The sequence below is a fragment of the Rhodnius prolixus genome, unplaced genomic scaffold (genome assembly GCF_049639745.1).
Source record: "Rhodnius prolixus isolate KJV_2025 unplaced genomic scaffold, Rpr scaffold_5, whole genome shotgun sequence".
NCBI lineage: Eukaryota > Metazoa > Arthropoda > Insecta > Hemiptera > Reduviidae > Rhodnius > Rhodnius prolixus.
In genome coordinates, this window is record NW_027411624.1 from 9,627,569 (window position 1) to 9,642,222 (window position 14,654).

Genomic DNA, 14,654 nt, shown 5'->3' on the forward strand with positions numbered 1-14,654 from the left:
TTTGTATAATTAATTATTTAGTTGTAATAGTTTTGAGAAAATGCACGGTCATGACAGAAAGTCAGGATGTAATAACTGTAACATTCGGTTGAAAATCCTTGATTAGATAAGCTCAAGAAAGCCATGACAAAGTAATCGCCATGGGTTCAGTTGTTATGTGTACATAAGATTCTCTCAAGTACTAACTGTTTAATTTTTTTTCCAAATTAAATGATTTATCTTTAAAATAAGATTTCCAAATTAGTTATTAGGGTTAGTATTCATTCTCATAAAAATGGATGAAATGGATCTCAGTCCTGACCAAACGGAGAAAATACTGCAGTTTCAGGTTAGTTACTGATTACATTATTTTTTTATTTAGTTTTGTCTGAAACTTTCCTTTTTATTATTAAGAAAAACATTAACTTTTTATATTATTTAAAATTCTAATTGTTTTTATTTCCATTGGATTGCCATTTACTTCATTATTTTCGGGTGTTATTATCAGTGCATCTTCAATAACTTCAAGATTTTATCATAACATTTCTTTTGGCCAAAATAAGTTTATAAAATTTACTCGCATAAGTAATTTGTTACTTTCGCTTGGGCACACTGAAAAAGATTTCGTTTACTAAGTTCAAAATTTCTTTGAAGTCCACATTATTATTAGTTTGAATTAAAGGGTACTTTGAGAATGGAGATGCTAATAACTTAGCCCAGTTAGATATTCTTAATTATCCATTGATAAAGATTTCTCATCTGTAAAGAAATTATTTTGAATTAAGGATCATTGTAAGGAATATTTTGACTTAGATTTAGCTTTCGTTGATAATTTTTGGAAATCCATTTTGTTTAATAATTAAATCGCGCGATTCTAGCTGCCTCTCTTTGGATTTTCTTTGCTTGGGACCTCTAACAATGATCCGATAATGGAGTGTTGTAACAATAAAATGTCCTGAGGTTAGGAGTGCACTAAAGTCGGCTCTGGGCCATTAGGCCAGATCATTAGATCACAGATTTGAAGTGCCTTAAATTGAAAAAATAGAATAGCTTTCTATTTTATTTATATATTATGGAATCTTAACTCGATAAGCACCTAATACCAATAGTAAAAGAAATACTTAGCATATCAGCTTAGACCACGTAAATGTTATTTGTAGCATTATATTGAAAGTAGTTTCATTACATTCGTTATACATTTATTCGCATGTGTCTTAGGATTTGACAGGAATAGACAATTTAGCTGTATGTCGTGATGCTTTACAAAGACACAGTTGGGATTTGGAAGTAGCAGTACAGGATCAGCTAAATATCAGTGAAGGCAGACCTTCAGTTTTTGCTTCAGAAAATTCACCGCCAGCAGTTGTTAATGATGGAATTATTCAGCATGTATTTTACTCTCCTCCAACTGGCCGGTAAGTTAAAGCCATAAGCATCAGTAATTTTAATTCACTAATCATTGTGAAAGCTAAATAAGCTTTATAATTGTTTACCAAAGTAAAGATCAATAATCCAGTTACAAAAAAAGTTAACAGTTTAATGTGATTTTCACGCTATACTTCAGTTTTATTGGTATTTTTATTTTATGGTATAATTTCAGATATTATTTTCCCATTTGATTTAGAGTAAATTCTCTCGAGCATAGTATACACTGAGATTCCATGATGATATTCTTTTTCGCGTGCTACAAACGTCTAGGGTTACATCATAGTAACTTCTGCGATTCATGTTTCATCCTGTTTTGTTTTCTTCATTTTTTTTCCTTTTTTATTATATTTTTACCATCAAAATATTCACGAAATTATTTTATATTTCTACCTATAAATTAGTTCAGATAGTTTTATTGCTCTGAACAATTTAACATTTAATAGTATGTGGTATAATAATTAAACATTCATAATATTAAGCAAAAATTCAAAGGTAGATGGAAATGTCCAAGTTAGTCATTGAAAATGAATGATCAGGTAAAAGAAAGATGTTTTTGTTTCACGCCAGTCTTAATATTATTATTCTATAATTTTTGTTAATTTTATTAACTTTATTTTTAGATGGGGCGGACCTTTTGGATATTTTATTTCCTTCGTCTTCCAATTCTGTTACAACACATTTTCCTCCATCTTGAGGTTGGCAATCAGTATATTTTGGAGAGAGCCGAGAAGGCGTAAGTTTATTATTATTATAGCTTCTAAAATTTCATAATCTATTTTTAAATTATTAAATATTATGCGATTTTTTCAGAAGTAATTGATCCCGTTGGAGACGTATTAAAATTTATAGCTTACTTCAATGAGACATATTCACGCAATCATCCAGTTTTTTATCAAGGTTCCTATGCTCAGGCCCTTAATGATGCAAAGCAAGAATTGAAATTTCTAGTAGTTTATCTACATAAGGAAAACAATTCAGACTGCGCTAGTTTCTGCCGGTGAGAAACATTGTTTTTTAATATTACATTAAAATAACATTTACAAAGAGTTGTCCAATGGATTTAAATTATTTGGTTAGGTCAGTCAGCTATATCTGTTTTGACTTGGCACAAGAAGTGCTCAACTTAAATTTTATCATTTTCAACTAAGTCAATTTACTAGACAAGAATTTTAATTTAATTTTTTGTATTACGATATACTTTTTTAAAGTTACGTAGGTATCATAGAACGAACAAGTTTATAGCCAAATAGAGGCACAATAAGCAATAAGGTGGCTGCAGTACCGTGGGGCGTGGGTCCCGTCCCGCCGAGTAAAATCTAGCCAAATAAAACTAAGTATTTTTATATTTACAATTTTATTTGACATAGTTACAATGAGATATTAGTGATGAGATGATAAGAGTAAAGTTTAGAGTCTCTAAACGAAAAACTTTACATTGAAATATTTTTTTTTTTAATTTAAAATATTAACATAAAAATAAAAAAAAATACGAAGGGGAAGTCCTCCAAGAAAATGAAACTGATTGTTAATATTCTTCTTCATCTAGTAGACATTAATGCATAAGGGGCACTGAAGCATGTTTCTTCCTACTAACACAACTGTAATTTCAATTTATATGTTCTTAATTGTCTTTTGTAAAAAGAAATGTTTTTAAGCATAGGAGCGGCTAGACTTTTCTGTTATCAAAGCGTAAAAGTGCTACATGTTCGTTGTTGATCCTTTAGATTTTCTTTTCTTTTTTTTTACGTTATAAGCCTGGCCAGTTGGGCGATATGTTGGTCGTAAGTTTTTTCTACACTGTCTTTCTTGTAAATCCGTATAGGTCTTTAACTGGATCTTGTATTTGTCGCTTTTATGCTGGTGTCATTATAAGGATGACGTAAAGATAAATTGAATTTTTCAACAATATGACTCCAGTTCTTATAGAATGTTTTGTTCCGAACATTGTTCTTTATACTATGTATGTATTTTTTAAATTTTAACTCTTGGAGCAAATATTTTTTATCAGTATGTGATCTTGAGTAATGACATACATATGTATAAAGGAAATCTTTTTATATGATCTTGAATTCGGGTAAATTAATCTGCACAAATTCTGTGCTGGTGACGTATGTTTCTCTCTTTCATCAGCTGGGCAAATGAAACCACTTGTAGAAAGGCTATGACTTTTATTTTCCCAGGTTTGATGTATGAAAACATAGTTCAGCATTCTTGAATTTTATAACTCATAATCATTCAAAATATATAATAGAGTAAAATATTCTCTACTTCGTCATTGATCCTAACGAAACCGTTTTTTTTTTTTCTTCTAAGCTCCATGCGTGAAACTGATTCTGAGGATTAGAATCCAATGCATAAAAATCTAGGAAAACTTGTAATCTCATCTCTATTGTTTTTTTTTTTTGTACATGACAAGCATCTTTAAGTGCTTTAGTGATAGAACAATTAGGGTTACTATTGAAAATGAGGTTAGGTCCACAGTGCTTAATAAATCAAAGACAGTATGGTAATAAATAACAAGTGCCAATAACAAAAGATATCCATTATTATTTTTATTATATGATTCAGCTCATTGAACAAGTAATTTTTGAATGATTCCAAACAAATGACTAGATTTTGTATTTGTTTTTTTTTTTTATAATTGTGGCTTAAGACAAATTTTTCGTTTTGTACGTAACATATAAGTAACAATACTTCTTAAAACTGAATTCATTATTGATTCAATTTTTATCAATAAAAACTATTACTAAAACCTAACAGAATTTGTTTGCAGTGATTGCTTAACAGATCCTGAAGTTGTGGACTACATAAATAGCAACACTCTATTCTGGGCATGCAGTGTCGATACTGGTGAAGGAGAAAGAGTATCCCATACTCTCAAGATTTCATCAGTATTTCCATTTATTGCTGTCATCATCCTAAAAGATTCAAAGATGACTCTTGTCGCAAGGTTAAATGATTTATAATTATTTTTTTTATTACTTTTTTACTTTTATATTCTCTATATCTTCTGAGATGGAGAATTACGATCGAGCTGATTTTTTATTTTGAGTTTCTCTAAAAATAGCCGTTTTTTTTTTTGTTTTTTTTTGTTTTTGAGTACAAAAGAGATTTTAGAAATAGGGATTTATGTCTTGTTATGTTCCCAGCATAACTCGAAATTTGAATTGTTCAAATTTTGTAATTAGTAGTTGTGAAAAGACTGGACCCATCATTAAAATTTTCGACAAATCATTCTACTTTGTTTTGAGCATTTATATGAATAATTTAAGAATGAATACCATCACAAAAACTGTACATATTTAATAATGGTTGAAATTGAACAAACATATTGGTACATACATGAAAGCACATTGCTAAAATGTAACAATAATAATTATCAAATAATAATCAAATATGAGGTTAGGTACAATTTTGTTATACATATGTAAATTAATTAATTATAATTGTGATAGAAATTCATTTAATCGTGAATCTCGAATTCTTTTAATTAATTTAACTCTAAGTTTAAGTAGAATCATTTCCAAAACAGAATGCAAAAGGACGTAAGTCACGTTTCCGACTTAAGATACAAAATTCTGCCTAATAATTTAGTGACATATGTTTTATTAGTTTGGAATTAATTTGTTTAACACTGGCAATACATTAAGTTTTCTTTTGAACTATCTAAATTAACTAACATAACTAGAAATTTGGTTTAACTCAAGTTAACAATATACGAAATTAAAAATCTACTTAATACGAAACAGCTGAACCATGACTTCTTGGTTATTTTTTGCTTATATTATTAGTCAATCTCTTTTTTATCTTTTTAGAAGTTATCTATTTTTGCTTTCTTTTTGTTGCAGAATGGAAGGTCCCACTAATAATTCTGAGCTCGTTTCAAGATTAGGTGCAGTTGTTTCTGCAAATATTACATTCCTGGATGCTGCACGCTCAGAAAGGTAAAAAACTGTTAGACGAATAAAGCCTATTTTAAAATGCTTCTTTATTTTATTTTATTTTATTTTTCTTTTAAATGTTTCGCGTTCAGAATTGCAAGAAGTTTAACACAAACAATCAGAAGAGAACAAGATGCTGCTTATTTGGAATCATTGAGAGCTGATCAAGAAAAAGAAAGAAGAAGACATGAAGAACTGGAACGAAAGCGAAGACAAGAGGAATTTGAACAACAGATGCGTCATGAAGAACAACTTAGAAAGGAGGTTTGTATTTGTGTTTTAATTTTCATAAACTAATACTTACTAAACTAAAAAACTAAAAAATAACAAATCTAAAATTAGACGCCGAGATAGCCGAGAGATTAGTGGCGAGACCCGCATAGCTAGAATGAATTGTGGTACTGGATATATTCCCGGTTTAAGCCTTTGATTTTATTTAATGATGAGTAAAAGGAATTTATGGTTTTCTTACAGCTCACTGTCCGCTGATGGACAGTATTATCTGTAAAGAAAGAACTCTGTTCGGAGGCTGGCAGTGCTCTCAGAGGTTGTTTACGAAAAAGTGTTTTTCTCTATTTTTCACCTGTGTCTGGAAGTACAGAAAATCACAGTGATCACATTTGACATTTGTTTTTTGTGCCACTGTATTGAATAGATTTTTCATATTTTGTGTTTTTTTTTGGAAAGGGCTCCAAAGATTTTCTTGTAAGTTGGCAAACTAATTGCGTAATTACGTCCATAACTTTTATTGGTAAAATTTTGTTAATCAGATACATTTAAGGGTACTTCTCATACAATTAAACTCCATGGCTACTATTCTACTAATTACTTTCTTTTCCATCAACTTTACTTTTAAATACCTTCATCTCATTCACTATCTATCGCCTGCATATTTCTCCTTTCTCACTAGTAATTGTCTCGGAGGGTTGTTACTGGACTACTGCTCCACTCTTGCACTCACCTTCTGCATTTATCATATTTACTAGATGCAAGTTTATGCAGATGTAAATTTTTCAATAAGTAATTTTTAAAAAAAAGGCACTTATTGAAAACTTGTTCTACAGTGCCATTCCAACTTATTTTACATGATCGAACAGCTATTTAATAATTAGAAGGCACTTATGAAATGCAAGCTGTGAGGAAATATCAGAACACTGGACAGTACAGGGATGGGTTTTTTATTTTTTTAGGCGGTTGCCAGTGTTTTTTTTTTTTTAAATTTTGTGTAACTCAAACATAACGTTTATTAGGACAATCACTTAAGTTTGAAAACCTTGTTTTTAGTAGGATTTTAGGGAAATGTTAATGCTTACTATGTCATTATGAACAGTACTATTATATTTTAGTAAACATTTATAATATTAAAGTTTATTAAATTTCGTATTATTTCCAGGCAATAAGAAGAGCTAAAATTGATTTAGCGAATGAGATTCCCGAGGAACCTCCCAATAATGTCACAGACACTTTATCAGTTGTTTTTAAAATGCCAACAGGAGAAAGAATTGAACGAAGATTTTTTAAAACACACACTTTAAAGGTTAGTTTTTTTTTTGTTTTTTTTTTGGCGCATCAACAGCTGAGGTCATTAGCGCCCGGAGCTTTTTCCAGTGCACTGCCGGCCTCCGGACAGTGTTCTCTCGTTACAGACAACACTGTCCATCACCGGACAGTGAGCTGTAAGAAGCTCCTAGGAAGAGAAAATCTAAGGGTCAGCTGCTGGATTCGAACCCGGGACCTCCGCGTGGGAGTCCAGCATGCTAACCTCATAGCTAATCCCTTCCCTTAAAGGTTAGTGAAGAGAGAGATGTCAACGTCTTTCTATTGCTATCTTTCTATTGCAATATGTACACTTGATGTGCATATTTTTTTATTTTTTGGAAAAGTTGCAAATTTGTTCATTAATTTTTTGATGAAAGCTCACTTTCATTTTCTTCTTCTTTTTTTTAAGGATATATACAATTTTATATTTTGTCATCCATCATCGCCAGATTCTTTCGAAATTGCAACAAATTTTCCAAAAAGGACTTTACAATGTGAAGAGGAAGGCGAGAAGACATTAGTTGAAGCTGGATTAGGTGGTCGAGAAGTATTGTTTGTCTATGACTTGGATGCGTGAACAAATCTTTTATATATACATATATATATGTTTTGTTTTTGTATTTTTTTACACCTTTAAAATGATGTATTCTGACACATAAAACAAAAAACTATATTCATCTGTATACATTTCATACAAAAGTCTTATAAGATTGTATACTTATTTTAAAATACAAAAGACGGAACAAAAATTGCATTTATTCCTTGTATTTTAAGGAACATAATGTAATTTTTTGTTTTTTTTTACGCGTCTGACAGAGAGAGAGAGAGAGAAAGATGTTTATATAATCTTTCGCTTTCTCTCTCTTTCAGTGTAATTGTTTCTGTATAGTAGAATTAATTTTTTTTTTCACTTTGTAATTTAACCTGTACAAACAAAAAGTATACAACAAATAGAATACAAGTTTCATTTTTCACTGTTAAAATATTTTGTGATAAGCCTTAACAGAAGTAGAAGGTTCCAAACCTATGCAATTTATAATAGTAGCGAAAAAATTAATTATTTAATTAGAACTCGATACCTTCCTCACTTTCAGAAGAGTAATTCCAATTAAAACAAATAAAATGTTACAGGAAGTTCCTTTAAGTAAAGTTTATAACATAAATTAATTTGTTTTCCTTGATTTTTATTAAATTTTTATCTTTTAATGATAGACATTATTAAATCTTGAAGAGTATTTTCTGAAGAAACAAAAACAATTTTTAATGTTTTTATTATGTGTGTCCAGATGAAGTTATGTTCAAATCGAAGCCTCCTTAAGGAAGATAATTGAACTTGATCCAATGTACCCCGTCAAAAAGAAACTTTCGCTGTATCATTCGAAACGTTACACTAATCCCTGTATCATTTAAAAACGCCGAGGTTGAAGTAATCAAGGATCCCTTCGATTCCCAGTTCGGCTCCTAAGGAAACAGGTCAAACTTTAGGAATCGTAATGCACACAATCCTGTTGTATTTAAAACAATTTCTTACTTAGCGAATTCGTAACTGTTACGTATTGTATAGAATTTCTCTTAACATACAATCCTATTAAGGCAATGATCTTACATTCGTTCTGCCTAGGCGAGTTTCTTGAGCCCACATTGAAAGATCTTGGAGGGTCTTTTTATCTCAGTCATACTTAATCCAATAACAATTAAGATTTCATTTCCAAAGGAGGTTTTTTCAACGGATCATGTGTGGTTTCAACGCACCGCGAAAAATTGAAATATTCAGATGAAAAATCACAAATAGGAAATGTGGTTTTAAAAACAATCTCGATGTTAACCTTTTGTTTGTCTCAATACTAAATGATTATCATTTATCTTCAAAGATCGGTGGTGCATCAGTTATTTTAAATTTATTTTTTTGAGAAATCCGATTCCAATCTGAAAGAAAAACTGCTGTGACGGATGAATTCATTGATTTTTTTTTCAAAGTTGTGAATTACTAATATTTCCTATCAAAAACTTAAAAAAAAAACATTGTTACTAACTAGTAATTCGCATCAAACACATCTTTAACTATATTCTGCTATCCCCACAAGGTACGAAGATTTTGATAACAAGTAGATGTAATTGATCAAAAATAAACATTAAAATGTAAAATATTTCATTTATTCAATGAATTAATTCAAAAATATAAATAAATGAACATGTTAGAATTAAAATTCCAAATTCAGACTAAATTTTTCCAAGTTTTGGTACAAAGAACCACAGTGTAACATGTAAATTGCTTTAAATATAAGTCTAAAGAATATATTTAAGGAAAATCATATTTTTGTTTATTAAAATAATAAGTAGAGAGAATGCATATTTTAATTTTTGTATGATTTTTTTTAATCACATAGTTTCATTTCAGATTTTTTAAGTCTGAGATGGTTGTGAAATAAATGCTCATTATTAATGAAATTGTAAAAATTTCTTTAATTGAAATGGATACTTTTAATATTTTAAGTGAACATTTTGAAATTTGTTTAGAGCTGTCAAAAAAATGTATATTTTAATACTAAATTTATTGAGTCATTATGAGATTCTTATAGAGTACAGATTTTTTTTTTTTCTAAAATAAATCTTTGATTTTAGAGTGGTGAAAACATGAAAATAAAATTTCTATACACAAACCTGATGATTTTTAACCGCTGAAGATTAATGACAATTTTTTACTGGACAGAGTAGCATAAAAAAGCTGCTTTGACGGATGAAATCACTGATACTGTTCAGTATTGCGATTCAAAGCATGAGTTCGTGAGCGCGATCATCCATCTTAATGCTTGTCTTATATATATTAGAAATATTTCATTAGAAAAAATTTATTTTTAGAAAGGTTTAAAATTTTTAATGAATCTTTCACTAGTTGAGAAGTATAAGAGAGATGTGGCTTGTTCAAGTCTAGAACAACATGGACCTGTTCTTTAAACCTTGAAAGGACCGTCTGCTACCAAATTTAAGAGGATCTAAACATTTTGAAAAAAATTATGTTTTGTGATGGTAAATAGAGAAAGACTTGTGAGTAACCAACCCCAATTTTTGTTTGCTCATTACAGCAGAAAAGTTAGATATCCCTAATTTTTAGTTATTCTTGATATTATGAGTAACAATGAAATTTTCTCATGGTTCTGATGCCTTTTCGGGCACACCTCAATGAGCTCTTTCTATTGTTAAGGCCAAATGAAGTAGCAATTAATGCGTGGAAGTCTCAATAAGTTTATTACTAAAATATTTATACGATTTTCTTTTCTTGCCTCTATTCTTTTTTTCTTTTTTGAACTTATATATTTACGATTTGTGTATATATATATATATACAAACACGACACTGTGATTAATTTATAATTTAAAGTTGACTAGATTGTAATTTTAAAGAAATCACATTCTGCTCTCAAAATGGAAATAGTCTGAATTATCTTCCTTGTATTTATTTGTTCGTTTGTTTGTTTTTTAGTTTATGAATTTCAAATAAAAAGTAAGTTAATTGTCCGATTTGAGTTAAGACATTGAGAAAAAATTAAAAATTTTGCATAGTATGAGAATTCAAATTTATATATATATTGTTTAGTGAACAAATGAAATCGTGTACATATTTATAAAGATGTGTTCTTTTTTTTATAATATTGAAAATCTCAAAGTAATTTTTCTTTAATTGATATTCAATTATAAATACAAGAAATCAATTATTTCCATCTTATATATTTATAATCAATCATATTCATAAATCCCACTTTTTTTTTTGCCAATAATCTATTTTTCTTAATTTTATTTAGCACTGCGGATTCAATTACATGTATTTATTCCTTATCATTTATGTGCAAACAGATACTTAATTCATATCATTACGAATATTTAGATGATGTATTTATTAAAATATAATGCATACAATTTTTTTTTTTTTTTTTTTTTTTTTTTTTTTTTTTTTTTTTTTTTTTTTTTAACGTATGGATTGTAAATATATAAATAAAGTGCAATATTGATAGATTTGAACTTTATTTTGTATTATACGGTAATTTAAAATGAGTGATACAATTTCGTGTAAATATTAATGCAGCTTGTTCAAGTGCTTACCCATGATTCTAAAGGAAATCGGTTCGAATTTTTCAAAAATATTCGGACAATTTTCTTTACACATTGGACTTTTATAAAACGTAAATCTGCAAGTTTAATTTAGTTGATTAGAATTAAAATTGACCACGAACTGAAGCTATATCTTGTCTCAATTCTGGAAGTTCATTTCGTTGTTGAAAAAGATTAAGCTGAGTTGCCAAGTAGGCCTATATTTGGCTAACAACATCCACGCTCTAAAGTGAGAATTTACGATATATGAAAATACTGTGGCTTCTTTAATCTATGCTCTGATAGCTGAAAGGAAATCATTGAAAATTCAAATTCGATAGCCTTTGGTCTCACCAGGGTCGCAACAATAATTTTGGTTAAAATATTACAAGCGGAAAAACCCATTACTGAAAAAATTGTTCACTGTGATTTTCCCAAACAGTTTTAATAACCTATTTTTAAAATCCCTTAAATAGACCATTGATCTAATGGTTTTCAATCTTCCTTTTGGCAAAATTATGTGGTTAATAGGAAAATATTTTGTTTCTCTTATTCTTTCTATAATATTAATGATTTTATCAAAATACAAACCATTAAAAAGAGGAACTTTGAGAAAAAAGTAGACAATCTAATTTGAACTTTTCTTGAAATTTAGTTTTTAAAAAGATTATTTTTCGGGGAATATTATGTCATAAATCTAAAAGCTGAAGAAAAACCATTAATAATTATTTATATACACACATTTTATTTATAAAAATTATTTATATTTACAAAATTTTCTTAATTAATATTCTTCCAATTCACCAAGATAAACAGTTTTGTCGCTTGATCCTGAGGCAACTGAAAGAAAAAAACACATTGGTCATCAAGATGTTCTTTTATAAGTTTTCAGATAAACACTAAATTAAGTATTTTCAAATAACTTATTTATTTCTTTTTTTTATCTGTCCAAGCACGCATATTTCTTGCATCACTGACCATTTTCAGTCTTTCATCCAACATCAGAGATGATGTAGATTAATCAGTTTACTGTAGAGGTTTTTTCTTACATTTTCGCGAGACGGTGACGTAAGTGAAGTCAAAATCTCTACACTAAATTCATTAATCTACTACTGATGATGGATAAAAGTTCTAAACTGGTCGAAACAAGAAATATTCATGCTAAGCGGATAAAGTCAGATATTATACAGCACTGCAGACCTAACCACATTTTCAACTTACTAATAGGTTCACTGGGATGAAATTGAACATCGTTGACACTGCCATTGTGGCCAGGCAACTTGTACATTATTCTCCTAGTCGTTGTATCCCATACATAAACAAATCTATCTCCAGATCCAGCAGAAACTTTGGATCCATCTGGAGACCAGCTGCAGCGAAGTAAATTCTAAAAATTGATGAAACATCAAATAATCCTCATATATTCTATTCCTTATTATTTTAATTTCCTCTACAATAAATAGAATTGAGATTTACTTTTTCAAAATTGTGTTGATGTCCTGACAGAATCTTCACACAACGTTCCTGAGGAGCAAAAGGACGTACATCCCAAATCCTTAGATTATTATCCATTGAATTAGTAAGAAGATATGAACCATCAGATGATAGTGCCATTCCGGTGACAGAATCCGTATGACCTCTCAACTTATTTACAATTGCATTATTTCTAAGATCCCAAATCTAAAATAATTTTTTTTTAAAAAAAAACTACATAATATTTAAGCTTTAAAATGAAATTAACAATATTTAAATCTTTCAAAAAAAAAAATGCAACCAACAAATGATCTGTGAATGTGATCTTATGTTGGGATTCACCAAATCATGACTAACAATAATTAAAAATATTTTATTTTCGATTACCGGGTTATTTATATTATTCCGCTTACTACCCAGCAAACTGATATTTATTATAGCAACAACATACAAATTGCTACCGAGCAAGAAAAGTCTACTTATAAAAAAAAAACTATTTATGTGTCCTGTGGCTTCCGCTATGGCAAAGTTTAGAACCATCGTTTTTTTCTCTCTCTCTTTTAACTTTCATTTTTTCATTAAAGTCAAAAACTAAGATGTTCCGCCAAATTGTAATTTAAAATGAAATGTGTAATATCGAACACTCAAATCAACATCTAGGAAGTCATATCCGGCAAGGTATTAAATGAGTCGTACGTACCGAATGAAGTACTAGTTCTCAACTTGATTTAATCTAATTTTTAACTTGATAGAAAATTGTATAGTCACTATCTGAAATAATCTGCTTAGCTCAATGTTCAAATAAGTAACATAGTTTGTATGCATTTCGCTTCTGTTAGTCAGTTAACGCGGGGCCAGAGCAAGCTGAATTAGTAAACTTAGCCAACCTAAATATGAGCAAAATTCTTCTACAACAGTGAAATCAGTAGTCTATCCTGCATCCGCAGGGAGGTCTATTGGCGTAAAATCACTAGAAGAAATCATCAGAGGACATAGCGGGCTTGTAAGAGTCTAATGGTTCAGCAGTTCGGGTAATTCATTCTACTCTATTGGGTTGTGTTGAATAGTCGGTCCTAAATTTGTTCCTCGTCATGTAACTAATTAATTTTCAATATTTAAATCAAATTAATTTTAATTTGATATTATTGATATTGACATTACTGATCTAAGCACATATTGAATAATGGGAAGTAAAAAAATAGAAGATAAAATAAGGACATTTACTTCTAAATACCTTAATATCATTATCGATTCCAGATGAAAAGACTTGCTCAGCGGTATCGTTAAATGATACAGTAAGTACCTGGTAAGGATTTACCAATGTCGTAGCTTTTCCTTTTTTTCTAGGATCCCAAACTTTTATTGAGCAATCATCAGATCCACTGACAATTAACTGCGTTCCCCTCCTTGTTGGATAGCAAGAGTTTACAAATCCAGTATGACCTATAAAAGTAATAAAAGAATAGAGAATTTGATTACACATTCCCGATAAATAATTCTAAAATATACGAAACCTTTTAGTTTTTTTATTCTTTGGCCGGCTATTAAGTCCCACATGGCAACTGTGTTATCTGTACTGCAAGTAAAAATTGTATTTCCATCAGTTGAAAAGTGTAAGTCCATTATTGCTCCAGAGTGTCCTGTCAAGGTGGAAATGTTTTCACACTCACCATAAACGTTCCATATATCTGTGTTTAGATAGTAATATTAAAAATTTTTCAACAAAAAGGAGAGTTTAAGAAAACCAAAAAGACTAAAAAAAATCTTATTACATATCTGACGATCAAAGCCGGTAGAAGCTAAATATTTTCCCTCGGGATGAAAAGCCACTGAAAATATATCTCCCTGATGTCCTTCTAAGGCAACAATTGGTGTCATTAGATTTGATGTTCTTGTAATGCCCTAAAAAACCAAACAAGGAAAGTTAAATAGCATGAATTTAAATGCGTTTTTACAAGCTTGGTGTAGTTATTTGAAAAAACAAAAAAAAACCTCTTCATGCAATCGTTTTACAGCTCGATCACCGCCGAACGTAACTAGTTCACCTCCTTTCCTCTTCATGTTTCTAAAATATCACAAATTTAAAAAAAATAAAATTATTCCTCTACCGAAGTTTGTTTAATTAGTAAACAACTAAACCTGAATCTGCAAACAATCAGGAAGGTTAATGAAGAAGTAAAGGTTAGGTATTTCTCTAAAATTTACCAAC

The 14,654-nt window shown here is 29.7% G+C and overlaps 2 protein-coding genes across 3 annotated transcripts; one reads left to right on the top strand and one right to left on the bottom strand.

Moving 5' to 3' along the window:
• The first annotated feature begins 101 nt into the window (after positions 1-101).
• Faf2 (Fas-associated factor 2) lies at positions 102-7,616 on the top strand. Of its 2 annotated transcripts, none has more exons than XM_074135889.1 (9): positions 102-328; positions 1,198-1,394; positions 2,028-2,140; positions 2,221-2,404; positions 4,181-4,357; positions 5,256-5,351; positions 5,441-5,612; positions 6,742-6,885; positions 7,297-7,616. In XM_074135889.1, exons 1-9 carry the CDS (start codon positions 275-277, stop codon positions 7,462-7,464), a joined length of 1,305 nt encoding a protein of 434 aa, XP_073991990.1. In that variant the 5' UTR covers positions 102-274; the 3' UTR covers positions 7,465-7,616. The 2 variants fall into 2 exon arrangements, with proteins under 2 accessions (XP_073991990.1, XP_073991989.1); XM_074135888.1 differs by having other exon boundaries at positions 105-328; positions 2,218-2,404.
• A 4,080-nt stretch (positions 7,617-11,696) lies between these two features.
• Positions 11,697-14,640, bottom strand: LOC141458198 (U5 small nuclear ribonucleoprotein 40 kDa protein). Its single transcript, XM_074135897.1, has 8 exons — positions 14,585-14,640; positions 14,438-14,510; positions 14,218-14,347; positions 13,960-14,133; positions 13,680-13,888; positions 12,449-12,652; positions 12,194-12,359; positions 11,697-11,812 (listed from the first exon to the last, which is right to left on the bottom strand). Exons 2-8 carry the CDS (start codon positions 14,504-14,506, stop codon positions 11,757-11,759), a joined length of 1,008 nt encoding a protein of 335 aa, XP_073991998.1. The 5' UTR covers positions 14,507-14,510; positions 14,585-14,640; the 3' UTR covers positions 11,697-11,756.
• Between the last annotated feature and the right edge of the window lie 14 nt (positions 14,641-14,654).